We start from the raw sequence: 17,506 nt of genomic DNA, 5'->3' as shown, positions 1-17,506 counted from the left end.
GGTGGGGTGCCCCCCACAGCCATGCTGCCCAGTGAGACCCCAGAGACCCCTAAAACCCCTCAAACAAGCATAAAATCCTCCATACGAGGGGTGGGAGGCCCAACCCTGGTGGGAGGCCCAGCCCTCTGACCGCCACCTCTTCCCATCACAAAAATGGGTCCCTTTGTGGGGGGCAACTGGGAGGAGACCCCAGGCAGGCCCCCCCCCCAGGGCCATAGGAAGCAGCAGTGCGAGCTCTGTGAGGGGGGGGGTCGCTGGCTCGGCCTTGGCTCAGCTGCCTCCTGTCAGCGGCCCCTGCCAAAAGTGCTGAGCCACTGCCAAATTTAGGTTGCAATTAGCTACGAAGAGGCCGCAAAAATATTCTGCTCTACCGGTTTTGTGAAAAGAAGCGGGGTGGGTAAAGGGAAGAGCCCCAGCTTGCTGCGCCCCACTGAGGCAAAGGCTGGGGGTGAGCTCGGCCGCAGCATCACCCCACACAGCACCCACGGGTGCTCCGGACGCGGCAGAGCAGCACCTGAATGCACGCCGACGGGGAGAGAGGGACGAAGAATTAAAGCTCAGCCCCAGGGCACGCTGCCCAGGCCGGTACGTGCCGCCTGCCCCGTGAGCCGGCCATGCCGATGCCGCCGGCGGGCTGGGGCTGGGCGCTGCGGCAGCTCGGCTGCGGCAGGAGGAGGAGGCCGCTGGCGGCCGATCCCGGTGATGCTGGGAGGGTGCTCAGCGCCCCGCTGCTCCCCGGGGCGCCCCCAGCATTTCAAGGGCTGGGGTGGGTGCGTGGGGTGGGGGGGGGGACACCGATGAATTTTGCTGGGGGTCGACGCGAGGAAGACAGCAGGGAGAAGGCTGCTTAAAGCTGGGGGAGGCCGGGCCTCGCCTTGAGGCCATCATCGGTACGAGAAGGGAGCTTGGGGAGCTCTTGACCCCGTGGCAGGAACCCGTCCTTGGCTCCCCCACACCACACGGGATAAGCACAAGGCGCAGGGAGCAGCTCCACAGCACAGGCAGACACCGACATATAGGAAATAGGAGAAATTTTATTTCGTTACAAAAGTCAAAGGCATAAATAGGTGGCAAATCCTACCGGGCTCTAAGCTGGGCCTCATAGAGTGTCTCCCAACCCGTGGGGCTCCACGGGGGGACCCTTCCCCTAAATCAGAGCCCCGCTAACACGAACAGTAAGACGGGGAACTTGTGGGGCAGGGTTTGGGAGGGCAAACGCTGACCATACACCAAATCCCTTCCTATGGGGGGCTTGGAGAAGGGCTGGGGAAAAACCCAGGGGGATCGGATGGGTAACACCAGCGGCTTGGCCCCAACACGAAGCCTGCTCCCCCAAAAACCGGCGTCTCCGAGCGGGGAGCCCCCAGCCATGCGGGGTAAGGCTGGTTACGGGGAGCCACCGGTGGCCCTGGCTCAGTTGCGTGGGGTTTTCCCCACCCCGGGAGGCAGCAGGAACTCCAGTTATTGCACTCGGGAGGGATGCTGTATGGCTTTCAGCTCGGAAGCCGTGGGAGGGCGGCCCGGGAAGGCTTTTCCTTGCACACGGCCGCTTTCCCCCTTCTCTGGCGGCGGGAGGGAGGAAGGCGCAGCCCTGGAGAGCGGAGGCACAGGCGGTGCTGATGGCTGTCGTCCTCTCAGGAACTGCCCGCGGGGTCTGGGCTTCCCTTGGGGTGCTCCAAGAGAGGCAGAGAGAGGGCTGCTGGCTGCACTCGGCAGGCTGGATGGCCCCAGAGCAGGGGAAGGGAAGGGGAGGAAGAGAAAGAGAGGGTTAGTAGCAGAAATACACCAGGGGAAAGCAGCAGCGGTTTGCCAGGGGTTGCCCAGCGGATGCTGAGGCCAGAAATCCAACCTGCTCCGGGGATGAGACAGCAGCAGGGAGAAAGCCCCGTGCCTGCTGCCACGTCTCAAGCTGTGGGGACAGGAGAGAGGGCAGTGCTGCAGCCCCTGGCACCGGGCAGTCAAAGCCATGCTAATTCACCACGTGCTTTGAAGGGAACTTACCTCAGCTCCGGGCACGCTGAAGGACAAACGGAGTCACAGGGCGATGGAGGGGAGGGATGGACTGAACCCCAAAGCGCACCAGAGCTGGGGTGAGGAATCTGATCCAGCTCCCAGCCCTCTGCTCACCACAACCACCAGATTTCCCCATCAGCTGGGGGTTTCCCAGCAGCTCCACCGAGCACAAACCACCACCACGCTCTGTCCAGCAAACCCCGAGCTCCACGGCACCTCTGCCCCGAGGCCGAACTGGCCCTGGGGCACATCATCCTCTGAGCACCACCACGCAGCCCATCTGACTCCGTCTGGCAAGGGGAAACCACCCTGCACCCCTTGCCAAGGCTGCAGGAACCCCTCCATGGAAGCCCCGCACCGGTGGGATGTGGTCGGGATTTGGGGCACAAGGATGGCAACGCGGCTGGAGGCGATGGGCTCGTGAAGGGAGCTGGCCATGCAGTGGGGATGAGATGGGTCACTCGGGTGGATGGCTGGGCGAGGAGAAGAAAGCACGTTCTTACCAGCTAGCCCTCAGAAAGCAGGGCTAACGTCCCAGGAGGGGGCACATCCCGTCAGGCTGTGCAGGAAATGGCAAAGTCCTGGCAGGCGTCCTCCTGGGGAAGACACCAGAGGTTACGCACCGCAGCGCCTGCGGGTACACAGGGAGGGGGCTGGGTTGGACGGGTCGGAAAAGGACGGGTCGGAAAAGGATGGGTCGGAAAAGGACAGAGATCTCCCAAAGAGCTGGGACAGGAAAAGCCCTTGGCTCCGGCTGCTGCTAAGTGTCCCTCGCGGCCCCATCCCATGGGAGATTTTAGGAGCTTCCAGGCAAGCCCTGTGACTAACGCACCGTCCAACCTGAAGGCTGAGACACCTGCCCTTTGTCTTAAAGGAATAAAATAATAATCCAAGCAATTAACTCTTTAAAAATATAATTTTATTACATCGAGTAACAAAGGAAACCAGTTTAAATAAGAACAGGAAGGAGTTTGGCCCCCAATCCGCACAGCACCACTCGCCCTGTCCCGTCCCCGGGCCTGCTGCTGGAAGGTGGCACCGAGGCTCCCTGCAGGCAGGGACAAGCCCCCTTGGGGCCATCAGGGCAGCAGGAGCAAGGAGGTAACGCTGGCTTTCAGGCTGAAGCACCCAGCCCGAGAGGTGGCACCCAGCCACGGGGAGCCTCCCGCAGCGCTCGGCGAGGGCCACCTGCCGGGATGGGGCAGAAATTCAGCAGCTTCCAGGCTCTGGGCAGGGCCAGCGGGGCTCGCAGCGAGCCAGAGGCTGGTGGTGGAAGCTGGGGGACAGGGGGAGGCTGCGAGGTGGAGGTCAGCAGCCGTGCTGGAGCTGCCCTGCCCTGCGCTCCTGCTGCTGCTCTGGCTCCTCGCAGGGCAGAGGCAGAGCTGGTGGCCACGAGGCAAGCAGGGAGAGCCCCGCAGCGAGCCAGAAAGGCAAGGCAAGGGGAAGAGGCTGCTCTGCCATCCGCTGACACCCCTCGGGGCTGGCTCGGTCACTCACAGTGCGGACAGCACAACCCTGGCTAATTCAGTGGGGACAGGCTGCCCCCCTAAATGTGCTGGTGCCCCTGCCCGAGGCTGAAATTTGTGTGTTTAACTCACAGAAAACCTAACCAGGCAGCTTGACACAAAACACTGCAAGCCTCTGCCCTGGTGCTAACATGCACAACGCTATCTACATCGAATATAAAACGTTCTACATAGAAAAAAATCTACAAATTGTGCAAAATTATCCAGCAGCTTTTAGTAATGCGATTCAAGTATTGCTAACAAGGTCTGCGATTCTCCTCCACGCACGCTCCAGTGTTGGCAACCCGCAGAGCTGGCAGCCCAGCCCGGCTCGCCCGTGTCCCTGTGTGCCGGGAGCGATGCTCGTGGATGCGCCGAGGCACACGGGAATCACTCCTGAGGCGCTGGGGACAGCCCTGCTCTCGTCTGCTGGCCAGAAAACCAAACCAAAACCACAACACGAGGTTATCAGAGACCAGCACCCGCCTGCTGCTTCCTCTGCGTAACCACCTGGGGTGGGTTGGACCCTTGGGAACTCACCCACTTTTCTGTAGCCATTAATTCTTTCTGCAGGCAGGCTACAGCCAGGCTTTCCTGGCAAGCTAAGGATCCCGAACCTTACAACTGTAGCCAGCATCTCATGGGGAGAGCTGCAGGATAGTGTGTGCGTTTCCTCTCCCCCACTAAAAGGAGGGCCCTCCTAACTTGTGTCCTTGCTGCAAAACATTGTCCTACTGGAAACATGAGGAGCTTGTCAGCACTCCCCCGGTGACCAGACAGAAAACAGGATCCCCCGGGACCCCTACGCAGCCTCCACGCCTGCTGTGAGCCAGTCTCCCCAGCTGCACGGCCACAACCTGCCAAGGCACGGCAGCTGCTGGAAAAGAAAAGCTGCTCTGGGAGCGGGCCGAGGCGAGAACCCGGCCGTTAAGACACACAACAGCCCCTCCGTGTTGGCACAGAGGAGCAAGAGGCGTTTGTGGCAATAGCAGGGACACCAGGGAGCTTCCGCCTCCACCAGCCCAGGGGACGAGGCTCGGCAGCACGGCTCCAAGCGGGAACCCTTCGCCAGTCCCACCTCCCATCCTCAGCCCCCCTTCACTCCCCGTGCAGGGAACACGGCGATTTCCCGGAGCAAACGCCCCCGGTTTAGAGGTCAGGGGGCTCCCCAGACCCGTTTGCTTCCCAGGTGCCGGGGGGTTCCCTGCTTTCTGCACGAGCCTGAGGGTCCTGCATCAGTCAGGAGTCCGGGCAGGCTACATCACAGTGAAACAATTAAACAAAACCAATAAATAAATAATAATAATAAAAAAAAGGCAACGTATGGCTCAACTGAGTCTTTGGCAGCTCTGCATCGCAGGGCTGTCCTGCCTGAGGCCGGGGAGATGGGAAGGAGCTGGCCGGAGCGAGGTGCGGGCGCAGCAGGCTCGGGGCTACATCACAGCACCGCTACGGCATGCCTCCTACCATGCTGGTGTCAGGCTTGGCTCCGAAGGAAGGGACTTCGCTCTTCGGGCTGGACGGGGTCCCGACATCTGGCTGGATAAATCCTCTTCTGTCTATCAAACTGGAAAACAAAAGGGAGAGGGTGCGAGGGGAGAGGAGTCAGGCGGGCAGAAACGGAGACCAGATGCACATCAGCTGAATCAAAGCGTTTCTGGACAGTTTCTGCAGACCGCTGCCTCAGCTGGCCGGGGCAGCTAAACCCGCTCTGTCCACAAAATCGAAACCCTGCTGACACGCAGACGCCCCCGTGGCGAAGACGGGAGCTCAGAAGCCACAGAGGGTCAGAACTGGCTGTCCCCGTGGGAAGCAGCGCGCCGGCGGGAGCGGTCGGGATGGATAACGCGGCTGCCTGCCCATTAGACAAACCACAGACTTATCACACAAGCCACCGGACGGCCTTTGGGCAGTGAAAGCTTTGGGACACCACAAACCCAAGTGGGAACCGGCGGAAGGATTTTACAACAGGAAAACAACACGGAGATGTGGAAAGATTTGGAGCAAAACGCTATGCTCCCACAACCTCCCAGCTCCCTGAATCCGCACATTTACCACTGCTGAACGGCAGCGCTGGCATTTTGGCACCTCTGAAGCCAACAAAGAGCAGTGGGCAATGGGGAGAGCAGCGCCAGATACAAAACACACCGACTGTAGCTGCACAACCTTCCCCTGCTGTCAAACTACACAGTGTTAGCACCTCGGGGTTGCTCCACGTAAATCCGCAGCAGGCCCAGTGAGCAAATTCTGCTCAAGGGTGCAGGTCCTCAGCTGCTGCAGCACAGCACGGCTCTGCCCGAGTGCACCCTCTTGTGTCAGAGCAGCAGTAACAATCCCGTGCTGCTCGTGGGACGAAAGGAGAAGCAGCCGCAGGTGCCTGCGCTTCAGGCCAAAAGCCAGCAGTGGTCCTGGTTATCTCACAGGTAAGAGAATTTGGTGGGGTGCTGCTGAGTATTTCAGGTAATCCAAGTTGGTAAAAACCAGGGTGTTCACACTGCCTGGGGCAGATCGCTGCTGGCTGCTTGCAGCAGAGAAAAACGCGCTAAGAAGCACTGCCACCGCCAGCATTTACCATCTGCTGCCGAGCCCTTCGGTGCTGTTCCTCTCCCCTTACTGAATCGCCGGACATTTTAGCTGCAAGCTCCATGAAACAATTACAGGCGGCCCAAACTCATCAAGTTCAAACAGGAGAAGCAACAGCTCTCCTGGGAGTCGGGGTAACCCAAACCTGTGCTTGCCGAGGCCGCTCTCAGAGCCGGGTGCAGCTCCCGGCGCAGGCTCTCACCTGGGATGGAACGGGCCACACAGCACCGCGCAGCAGTTTGTGAGGATACTTTTATGGCTGTAAGGATTGGCAAACTCTGAGCCCCTCTTATTTGACCAGGACCCTTTGATCTGAAAGAAAAGGACACGTGCAGATTAAGGTAGGGAAGATGCGATAGTAGCTAATTACGCAGCGATGGACTCAGTTAAAACCCTTGCTCACGAGGCGGAAAGTTTGCCTTAGTGCAAACAGCCTCCCTCAATCTGCTTGGACGAGCAGGACAGCTGCAGGAAGGCAGCCGGAGGAGACAGCAGCGTGCTGCTCCTGCCTCTGCCAGGGCTCAGCCCTGCAGCTTGAAGGCTCCGAAGCTGCGTCCTCCCGTGCTGCGTGCCAGCTTGGCAGTGTCACTGCCTTCATCGCCAGCAGCCTCCTCCCCTCATCCTCTCCTAGGCTGAGAGCTTGTTGGAGCAGGGCTCCGGTCCCCCTGTGCTGAGGGCTAAATAAACAGTGAGGAGCTTCCCGGGGCATTCTGCAAAAGGAAAAAATGATCTCCTGATCTCCTCCTGATCTCCTGCGTCCCCACCCCGAGCAGCTGTCACTGCGACTCTTGATTTCGAAACTCCAGGCGCATCAAGCGGAGGCACACGAGTGGGCAGATGCTATACCTGGCCTCGGGCCCCTGGCTGCAGCGACCCATTTACCAGCACGTTTCCTCCTTTTGCTTTTACTTCCCCTCCCCAGCTGTAGCACAAGCCTGGCACCGTGGGCAGCGTGGCCCGAGGAGCAGCGGCCACGTGCTGTGGACGTGGTGCCCTTGGTGCTGGGTACCTCCATCAGCTTCACAGCCCTGTGCAGCCCTGCCAATAACTCTAAATTACAGAAAGGGGGAGAGGGAAGGGGAAAATAAAAAGAAAAAAAAAGAAAAGGGGGGGATGCAAACGTGCCGTCTGCAGTGCTGGAAGCTTCCAGCCGGGATTACAGGTGCTTCTAGCCAGGAGGGTGAATTCTGGTTCCTTCCGAGGCTCAGACAGATCCTGCTTTTCTGTACAATCTGCCCCGCTCGGGGCCCTCACCCGGCCCTTCGAGTCTGCACGCACCCCGGTCTTTAAGGTAAATCTCATCAGAAGACGTCTGCACATCATTTGCTTGCTAGACATGAGGAACTGACAGAGACAAAGGGACTTGCCCAGGGTCTCGCGGGACGCCTGTGGTTAGGCAGGATGCTGAATTAAGATCACCCGTGTCCCAGGCTGACACCCAGATCTCTGGGGCCAGCTTTCCTTTTTTAACCTCGGGACTCCTCATTTTGAGCAAGGCCGCACACGGACTGGAAAAAACTCACACGTGACCCTACTAACGTTGCAGCTCGTTACCTCCAGGCCTGACATGAGCGACACGTGCTGGCCTCTCACCACGATCCCCTGCTGCTGCGCCCTGGGCGGGGGCTTTTTGCTTTGCAGGGGATTTTCACAGGCACCAAGACGCTGAGCCGAGGAGTCCCTGGGAACCTCACCTCTGCTGAGAAAGTAGCAGGGCTGGCAGCCCCGCCTGCACGCAGCTTTTGGGGTGAAAGGCCAAGCATTTAGGTACTCACGTCTTCGTTCGTCGTCAGGTTGGAGGCGACTAAGTAAGTGTGAAAACCTGAGAGGCCCAAAATAGACCAGACTGAGAAGAAACAAATGACCAGCTCCAGCACGGTGAAACAGGAGTCAAGGAAGATTCAGGCCACAAAACCATCCCACGCGGACATGCAGGGGCTGTTTCAGGAGGCACTCACAGTGAAGCCCACGCCGACTGGGCCACAAAAGTATCCCAGCCACCTCCCCACTCCCAATGCCCTTCTGAAGGCGTCCACCACGGGACAACCTTCTCCAGCCATTCCCCTTCCCACATAACCTGGCAAACTGGGAAACCAGTCTGTTACTGGCCTTCGTCCCTGGCAGTGAGGTGGAACCAGAGGTGTCCACAGGCTGCGAGCGGAGAGGGGCCTGCCTGCCCCAACCAGGCCAGGGCACTAAATGAAGTTGTGGGGCAACTTAATTTAGTTAAAAAAATTATTTAAAAAAAAAAAAAATAAACAGGGCACCCCCATGAAGTTACCCCATTAGTAACTGCCCTCCTCCGTTACACAATTAGTGTTTGCTCGGCAGCCCGATGGCATCGGAAGGATATCTCGCGGGTGTTGTCTTCAGGGTGGTGAGGAAGCCATCCCTCTGCGAGCCTGCAAAGCAAAAGGTGATGAGGAACCAGGCCCCATCAGGCAGCCTCGCATCTCCTCCGCATCCCCAGCCAACGCTTCGCTCCCCAGCACGCAGCCACCCCCCCGCGGGCCAGGCGGATCTGCCCGGCTGCCTGCAGAGCATCTGCAGCCTGTAACTTTGCAGAAATAGCAGCGAGCAGACAGCCCCGGGAGATTTAGGGCTGGCAGGTGAGGCACCTTCCCCGCGGGGCTCAGGGCAGGTGCGCACAAAGCCCAGCGCTGCCCCAGCACCGCACCAAACTCGTTTGCTCTGGAGGGGACAACCCCGCCGGCGGCTCTCGAGGATTCCCCGCAGCGAGGAGCAGGGTGGATCTGGGGCTCCCTGCAACGTGAAACCTGATTTATTCAAGCCACCTGCACTGAGAAGCAGGGCTTAAACCGAGAGAAGCCAGACCCTTCCCATGCTCGTCCTACATGAACAGGGGGCCTCGAGATGCTTTGTGCCCAGAGCGAGGCTGCTGCCTCGATACTTACGCAGAGTGAGGTGGGTGACGACACAGGCGAAGATGAAGGCTGTCAGGAAGGAGAGGGAGAGGATGAAGGCGTAGAAGTAGCGGTAGTTGCGCTTCCCCACGCAGTTGCCCACCCAGGGGCAGTGGTGATCGAACCTCTCTGAAAGAGAGGAACGGGGTGAGGGCTCCTGCCGGCTCCCACTCGCTGCTCAAACTCCGAAAACCGGGGGCCGCAAACTGAGCTGCCACCCACTGCAGCACAACCAGCAGCTCTCTGCAGCACTGCATTAGCAACAAGTTTCAGCAGCACTGCAGCCTGCTGATACGCCCTTTTTTAAAAATTTTGATCGTTAAAGGCCAAACTTCTCCTCTCCCCAAACCCCGCGTGAATGCAAGCCTCGTGACTGCTAACATCTCCCATTACTAAAACTGAAATTGAGCAGGGACACGCGGCAGGTTTTCCAGTACCGGCAGCACTGGGTGTGTACACGCGGCCTCGCTGCTCCCTCTCTGCACGTCTGCTCCCCCCGCCTTCGTCGGAGCAGAAAATATATTTCAAAGTTATGAAGATAGGCCTCTAAAACCACAGAAACTGCCTGGGAACGCGGGGCAGGTGCAGTATATCTGGAAACACTCCCACCCTGTAATGCAAGGGCTGTGCTTCAGACCAACAGCACCGCCGTAACCCTCCTGGGGGGGGACACCAACGCAAACAAAACTCAGCACAAATCTGGCGCACGCCCGTTCTTCCCCACGGCTCCTCTCCAAGCCCTGTCCCAGCCGTGGCTGCTTTCCAGGCAGCGCGAGCAGGACCCGACCACCCACAGCCATCCCCAGACACCAAGCGCCGGGCAGCTCCCAGTTTTAACCCTCTTTCAGTTTAAAACCACTCCCCCTTGTCCTATCATTATCTACACGAGCAAAGAGTCCTTCTCCGTCCTTTTTATAAGACCCCTTTAAGCGTTGAAAGGCTGCAACGAGGTCTCCACGGAGCCTTCTCTTCTCCAGGCTGAACGCTGCTCCTGCAGAGGGTGCTGGGGTCTTCCAGCTCCCCTACACATGCCTGGGGCCGTCGGAGGCTTTTCTCGTCTTCGTTCAACCCCTCCTGCCCCACCACAAGCTGAGGAACGTGGAGTAAGGACAGGGCTGAGCTAAACCAGAACCTGCGGAGGTGCCTCCACTGTCCTGGTGACCCTGAGGCCAGAGACAACCAGGAGCCTGCAGCAAACCTCGTGTTTGGTGGGGCCTTACCGATATCTCACAGCACAGTGCCCTCCGAAACAGGGAAAGCAGAGAGCGAGCACTGGGTGTGCTGCCCCCGAGGCACCAAAGTGGCACACTCGCTGTCTTGCTTTGCAATCCTTTATGGAGAGCGCAAGCAATCTGCTCCGGAACACAGAATCCTAGAACCATTAGGGTCGGAAAAGCCCTCTAGGATCATCTGGTCTGACCACCACCCTACCACCGACGTCACCCACTGAACCATGTCCCCAGGCACCACGTCCAGCCTCTCCTCCAACACCAGCACGTTCCCGCTCCCTGCACTCACCGACGCAGTTGTCGCAGACGCTGCAGTGCGAGGTGCGCGGTGGGCGGAACATCTTGCAGGTGTAGCAGTACTTGAGCTTCACCACGTACTTGTTGATGACCACCTCCATCGTGCGGGCGGGTGGGCGGTAGGTAGAGGTGCCCATGCTGTCTGCAAGGGCGAGAAGGAGCAGTCAGGGCAGGGCAGGTGAAACCCAACCGACCCAATGACCCCGCGTCGCTGCGAGCTGCCTCCGGGCGGAGAAAGGCATTATTAGCGCACGATTTTAACGCCAAAGCTGGGAGGCAGCTCAGCCACGCGATTTGTTGCGGAGTTGGCAGCCAAGAAATCCAGTCGGCTCTTCACGGCATTCTTTATGTCCTTTCCCTGTCGACGGGGTGCCAAGAGGAAGGAATCTCTGCCCAGCGCTCCGAGAACATAAAGCAACTTACAAACAGCGAGCACAAAGGCAGCAGTGTTAGCGTGCCCGACTCCAGCCCATCTCCGGGTGCCGAACGGATCACGACGCGAGGAGGCAGCGGGCCCTGTTCACACGGCTGAGGTCCGTCCCTGCTGTAAGAGCAGCAGCCAAGGTTCAGAAAGCAGCGGGGGGACCTCTGCAGAAGCATCCCGCGGGAGCCAGCCTCGTCTCCATCAGGGAGCAGGAGGGCAGCAGGCAGGTCTCAAGCGCTCCAGGCAGATTGCATTGCAATCGTGGCGGCGCGCGAGGATTCCTCCTCCTCGAGGTGGGGACGGAGGATTTTTAGACGCTGCGTTTCACCTGTGTGCGCCGGCGCGCGGTTATTCATTCGGAGCTGGCGGCTGGAAGCCTCTCACCTGCTCAGCAAAAGCGTGAGCTGCAAAGCCTCTGTGCCACGTCTGCAGTTTGGGGGTTAGTGGTTTATTTAAGTCGCTCTTGAAAGAGCACCTTTCCGACCCCGAGGAAGTCTTTGAAAACAGAGATGTACCAGCGAGCGAGTTAAGAGGAAAATAAATGGATTATGTTAGCAGGAACAGCTGGCACACCAGGCAGCATCTGCAGCCAGATTCCTGCTGTAGGCTCTTATAAATAGAAGCACAGATAACCGCTCCGAGGAGATTTTAAAACCAGTTTTTTAGGCAAGTGCAGAACGATTGCCTTGCAACTGTTTTCCGTAGGGCAGGCTGCAATTGCCCCACGTCGGTGTTGATGAGGCATTTGTCACTAAGCCTAACACCAACACGGTCCCAACCCTGGATGCGTGCGCCCTCCTGGCCAGAGCGAACACGGCGTGAGAGCAGCTTTCAGACGGGACAAACACGAGCACACTGTTAGAAACCACATAAATATAAATATTTACATAAATATATCAATATAAAGAAACCCCGAGGTACAGCTGGCTCAATGGCAGTCATAACCTTAAAAACCATCCTCCCTAAACGAATTATCCTGAGGACTCAGCACCAGCATTTTGCAGAGGGATGTACGGAGCCAGATCCCTCCAAGTTCGGACAACGTTCAAACCAACAAACGCGCTGCTGCTCTGGCGCTCTGGCTCTAGCCTTTCTTTGGGGAAAAAGAGGAGCAGATCGGCTCCCCAGCTTCGTCAGCAGCAAGCCGCCACGTCTGCCCCGAGGAGCAGCCTCTGCCGGGAGGCACCAACAGGGGCTGGGCAGCTAACGCAGGGCGCTGAGCCGAGCCTTGTTCTCGGAGCGCGTTCCCCCGTTGCTGGGCATCCCTCGGGGAGGATGGGACTTGCAAGGATTTTCAGAGAAGAGGAGGCCAAACGAAAACCCATAAAATCAGGGCACAGGAAAGGTCGCTAACTATTTTTTTTTGTCATGCACAAACGCACCAATTTCTCTGCGTTGGTCAGAACGACACAAAGCTATGGAGGAGGAAGGAGGCAGCCAGGCTGCCCTGGAACACGGCACCAACGTTCACGCAAACAGAGCAGGGCATGGCTGTAGGGAGAAGCGAGGACGTGGGGGCCAACCGCAGCTTGCGGCCTCTTCCTCCTCACACGGCTGAGGCTTCTCAGCTCAGCCCTCAGCACCCTTAAGCCGAGATTTGCCGTGGTTTACCAGAAGCAGCTCTGAAATCCACTAAAACCAGCAGGAGTCTCCGCGAGGGACGGTCCCGCTTGGGGTTAGCACGTAGATGAAGGGCTCGATTCCTTCTCATGTCAGCCTTCAAACCTGTGCTGCAGATACAGAGCTCGGGCTGCAAACCCACAGCCCCTTTCCTTCACCCCAAGCGTGGATTTCACCCCTGGAGCCAATGCTGCTCTCTGCTCTCCTGCTGCGCAGGGGCTCGGGCACAGCCCCTGCACCTTCCCTGCGCCGAGCATAGCGAGAAGCTGCGGCTCAGCGCTCGGGCAGGCAAATTCCCCGCGGGCTGGGCGACCACACCACCAGCCAGCGTGAGCGAGGCAGCGACAACAGGCAAAATAAGACTGCCCGCTCAGCACAGACCACCCTGATGTTGGATTAAACAGGCTGTGGAACCGCTCTCAGTGCGGAAAGGATCTCTTTCCTGGCACCAGTTTAGCTCAACTGCGATTGTCCCATGAAAATAGAGGAGATTTTTACTTCTGTCAGGTTTTTAGAAAGGTTTCTTTGACCCAGGAACACCGCTCAGGAGATCCTGTCTGTTACCTACCGGCCCGGGGAAAATTCTCCCTTCAAGTCCCAGATGATGTGGGGATGAGCACAAGTGCTTTTTATCTTCCAAGCACGCCTCTTGTTTCAGCAGCTTTATAATGCTGCTTGGTTCAGCCTCAGCAGCTTCCCGTCTTGTCAGGGTCTCTGCATGAAGCCGCGTTAGAGAAGGGCGGCGGTGGAAATCGGGGTGGCCAAGAACCGGCTCTTACAAGAGAGGGAAAGTAAATCGAGTTTTGTAGCCAGTTCCTTGCGAATCCCAGCCTAGATCCAAACTGCTCAGATTATGAGAACTCGGTCTGCGTCCAGGAGCGTGGCAGCCTGCCTCTGAATGGGAACTTTGTGCTCCCCCGGCTGCTGGCACACAGACCCCGACAGCACCAGCAGGCAGGGCACTGGTGCCACGAGCTCTGCCTCGTCCCAGCCCTCTGCGGGGCCGCTGCCAAATCCAGCGTGGTCCTGGGAACAGCTACAGGCACCCATCCCCTGCACGGGGCTTCGCCTAGCTATGGGACTGAACAGAAAGGAAAACCACCTCTGCTCCTCTGCAGAGAGGAGACTCGCCGAGCCTGAAACGCGCACACACGGGCGTGAGCCAAAGCAAAGGCAGGAGAGGGAAGAGAAGGCTCACCGATCCGCTTTTCCAGGTCTGCAGCCTCACTGGGGGTGGCTCTGGGCAGGATACCTGGGTCCCTGAAGCTTGTCTGGAGCAGGCAGCTGATGACAAAGAAGAAGAGGACGGCTGCAATGATGGGGATGGCCAGGGTCAGGTGGCTGGCAAGGAAGGGACAGCTGTGAAAAGAGAGAAAAAAGCACCGTTACCAACCATCCCTACAGAACTGGCCATCAGCTATCACGCTACACGCTACGAATTATCATGGGGGGGCGGGGACTGAAGCGCTGCTGCTTTGCAGAGACCCCTGGAAAGGCAAGAGCCAGCCCTGAGAGCACCCTGCAGCTCTGGAGCTGCACTGGGAGGACCGGGTCTTGGACACAAAGCACGAGCTCCTCTACGCAACCTCTGTGCCCTTCTGAAGCCCCAGATTCATACTGCAAAAACCTGCAGAAACCAAAGTCCGGTCACCTTCTACATGGCAGCAGCAACGACAACACACGGAGAAACACCCGGAATTAATCAGGGATCAAAATCAGCGCGAATGTGGTCCTGCTGCATCCGAAGCTGAGGGACCTCGGCTTCGATTCAGCACAGCTTTGCTGCCTCGGGATGATTCGCGTGCCTTCGTGCCGCGCCAGACGCCTGACCCGCACACATCAGCGCCGCAGGTGCTGCGACCTGCCGGCACCGAAGCGGCCGATGCCCACTCCGGCATCCAGGGACCAGCGTTATCGAAAGCCGGGCGGCTCCATCACCCCCAGCACGACCACGAGGACCCGAGGGACGCGGCTCCTTACGTAACGCGGGGCTGGAGCCCCCCTCCCGCTCTGCAAAGGGATTTGCTATTCTGAGCACTGGTAAGCACCGGCACCGGGCACAGCGCGGCGAGCTGCCTGAGCCCCGCGGCAGCGCTAAGTCCTGGTGACACGGCGAGGCAGCGAAGGGATTAAGTAACTTTTGTCTCAGCTCAGCTGTCCAGGACAAAGCAGACATCGAGCTACAAAATCCTCTCGGCCTGAGAGCAGCGCTGCTGCCGAGCCCCTCCGCCCTCTCCCTGGTGGAGGGACAGAAAGGGCTCCGAAATCAGAGAGACGAGCGTCCTTGCCATCCGTTTTTGGGTGGATCTCTGGAGTCCTCTTTCCTCCTTCAGGCAGCAAGAAATTACGTAAAAATGTCAACTATAGACACAGTTACTGGCTTTTTTTATGCATCTAGCAAAGCGTAACTGATGCAACAGAAGCACACCCCTACAGAAACAACGTGGAAAGCCCCGGGACATCTTTAACCAAGAAACAGTGACTAGGCAAGACGGGAGGAGGGAGCAGATGTCCTCTGCTTGGCCCCGCACAAAGCAGTTACTGTGCTGGTGCTGCCCGTTAGCTTCAGACCGAGCTGGGAAAGCTGTCGGAGAGGCACGGACGCCGCCGAGAGAGGAGCATTCGTGCAGGGATGCGTTGCTGCCCGGAGCCTGGCTGGCTTCTCAGCACCTCTCGTCCGACCAAAAGCCTTCGTCCGCCCGGCTGCAGCGTTGCTCAGAGGCTCGGAGGGATAACCCTGGGACCCCGAGGCAGGCGCGATCCCCTGCTTGGTGCAGCAGTGGGAAGAACAAGCCCCGTGTGAGAAGCACGGGGCTGGGACAGCGGAGCCCCGAGTGCTGGGTGCTCCTTCCCCCGCTCCTCCCGGGCACCGCAGGGTGCTCCCAGCTCTCCCTGCCCGCGGGGCGCAGGAACCCGGAGCCGCAGGGCTGCAGTCCCAAAGGACAGCAGGGCCGGCTTCCCAAAAGGAAAGGGGATGGGGCAGAGGCTGCTCCCTCTCCCCCAGACACAGCGAGGGCAGACCCTCGGGGTGAGACCCCCGGCACACCGCTCCTGCTGCCCCTCCGTACCACATCCACCCTACAAACTCCTGGCAGCGATTCCAGATGGATTTCTGCCCTCCTTAGGCTCGGAGGGGAGGGATGGCTGGACACCGGGAGGGCACCCCGCTGCTGTGAGCGGATTCCCCTCTTTGGGGCGCAGCTCCTAAACCAGCCCGCAAGGTGCGGGGCTGCCCCTGCCCACCCCTCCTGAGCAGGGGGGGTCTTTGGGGACCAGGGGTGACCCTGAGCACCTGGGGACAGGATGTGGGGACCCAGAGGCTCCCAGTTAGAGCGGGGCTGGGGGCTCGGCAGCAGGCGGGACGGCTCTGGGTGAGGCAGTGGGGGGTGCCCGGAGGGACAGGGGGACAAGGAGGAGAGGGGGACAAGGGGGGATAGGGAAACGGGGGGGGGCAGGGAGATAGGGAAATTGGGGGGGGGCAGGGGGACAAGGGCGATAGGGAAATAGGGAAATGGGAGGACGGGGGGACAAGTGGATATAGGGAAATGGGGAGATGGACAGGGGGATAAGGGGAATGGGGGGACAGGGGGCTAGGGGAGATGGGGGACAAGGGGGATATGGAAATGGGAATACAGGGCGATATGGGGGATATGGAAATGGGGGGACAGGAGGACAAGGGGGACAGGGAATGGGGGAGATGGGTGATGGAGGGACAAGGGGGATGGGGGGACAAGGAATGGGGGAACGAGAGAGACGGGGGGATAGGGGGGACGGGGAAACGGGGGGGACAGGAGGGGGGGGGCAGGGGCACACCGCGGGGCACGGAGTCCCCCCGGGCCCCATCCCCGCAGCCCCGCGGGGCGGGTTACGCGTCCGGGACTCACTCGAAGGCGAAGAAGAGGCCGCTGGTGGCCAGGATGAGGCCGAGCGTGAGGACGAAGACGCCGCTGTGCCGCGCCAGCATCAGGCGGCCGCCGCAGTAGAAGCGGTTGCGGCCGGGGAACACCTCCCATTTCCGCCGGGGCCGCCGGGCCGGGCCGGGCCCTTCGGAGGAGGCTGAGGAGGAGGCGGCGGCGGCGGGGACGGCGGGAGGGGGAGGCTCGGGGCCGGGGCCGGGCCCGGGGGCGGCGGGCGGGATGTGCCGGTAGCCGCGCTCCTGCATGGCGCCGCCCGCAGCGCCCGGCCCGCTGCCGAGCCCCGCGCAGCCCCGCGGCCCGGCCCCGCCCCGCGGACGTGTCGGCCCCGCCCCCCCCGCCGGAGCCCCGCCCCCCGCGGCGGCCTCGCCCCGCCCCCCCCACCCCGTCCCCTCGCTGCGCCCCCTGGCGGCCGCGCCGAGGCAGCGGGGGGGGGGCGGCGGCAGCGGGGGGGGGGGGCGGCGGCAGCGGGGGCTCCCGGATTCCCCCCCGGATCCCTCCGAGCCCCCAGATCACGGAATCCTAGAAAAGTAGGGGTGGAAGAGACAGGCCCCAGGTCCTTCGGAGCCTTGAATCCCGGAGGCATGAGGGTTAGGAAAGGCCTCCAGGCTCACCTGGTCCAACCGCCCCCTACCACCCCCATCACCCGCTGACCATGTCCCCAAGCCCCACGTCCAACCTCTCCTTGAACACCCCCAGGGACGGTGACTCCACCACCTCCCTGGGCAACCCGTCCCAACGCCTGACCGCTCTTTCTGAGAAGAAATGTCTCCTCATTTCCAGCCTGAACCTCCCCTGGCACAACTCGAGGCCATTCCCTCTGGTCCTATCCCTGGTTACCTGTGAGAAGAGGCCAACCCCCAGCTCCCCACACCTCCCTTTCAGGCAGCTGCAGAGAGCAACGAGGTCTGCCCTGAGCCTCCCCTTCCCCAGACCAAACCACCCCAGATCCCTCAGTTGATGCCCTGGATCCCCCAGGATCACAGGAAGCACAGCT

General features: G+C 60.0%; 1 protein-coding gene across 5 annotated transcripts; it reads right to left on the bottom strand.

Moving 5' to 3' along the window:
• Window positions 1–1,017: 1,017 nt before the first annotated feature.
• Window positions 1,018–16,817, bottom strand: ZDHHC18 (zDHHC palmitoyltransferase 18). Of its 5 annotated transcripts, none has more exons than XM_080567279.1 (10): window positions 16,480–16,815; window positions 13,794–13,954; window positions 10,544–10,693; window positions 9,017–9,154; window positions 8,455–8,503; window positions 7,877–7,979; window positions 6,304–6,413; window positions 4,986–5,085; window positions 2,002–2,609; window positions 1,018–1,717 (listed from the first exon to the last, which is right to left on the bottom strand). In XM_080567279.1, the coding sequence occupies exons 1-9, from the start codon at window positions 16,755–16,757 to the stop codon at window positions 2,568–2,570; spliced, it is 1,131 nt and encodes a 376-aa protein (XP_080423405.1). In that variant the 5' UTR covers window positions 16,758–16,815; the 3' UTR covers window positions 1,018–1,717; window positions 2,002–2,567. The 5 variants fall into 5 exon arrangements, with proteins under 5 accessions (XP_080423405.1, XP_080423404.1, XP_080423407.1 ...); XM_080567278.1 differs by having other exon boundaries at window positions 1,544–1,717; window positions 2,517–2,609; XM_080567281.1 differs by lacking the exons at window positions 1,018–1,717; window positions 2,002–2,609 and adding an exon at window positions 2,911–4,395 and having other exon boundaries at window positions 9,017–9,055; window positions 16,480–16,817.
• Between the last annotated feature and the right edge of the window lie 689 nt (window positions 16,818–17,506).

Source organism: Anser brachyrhynchus (assembly GCF_964034855.1).
Source record: "Anser brachyrhynchus genome assembly, chromosome: 24".
Classification (NCBI taxonomy): domain Eukaryota; kingdom Metazoa; phylum Chordata; class Aves; order Anseriformes; family Anatidae; genus Anser; species Anser brachyrhynchus.
This window is presented reverse-complemented; position numbering and strand designations above follow the sequence as displayed.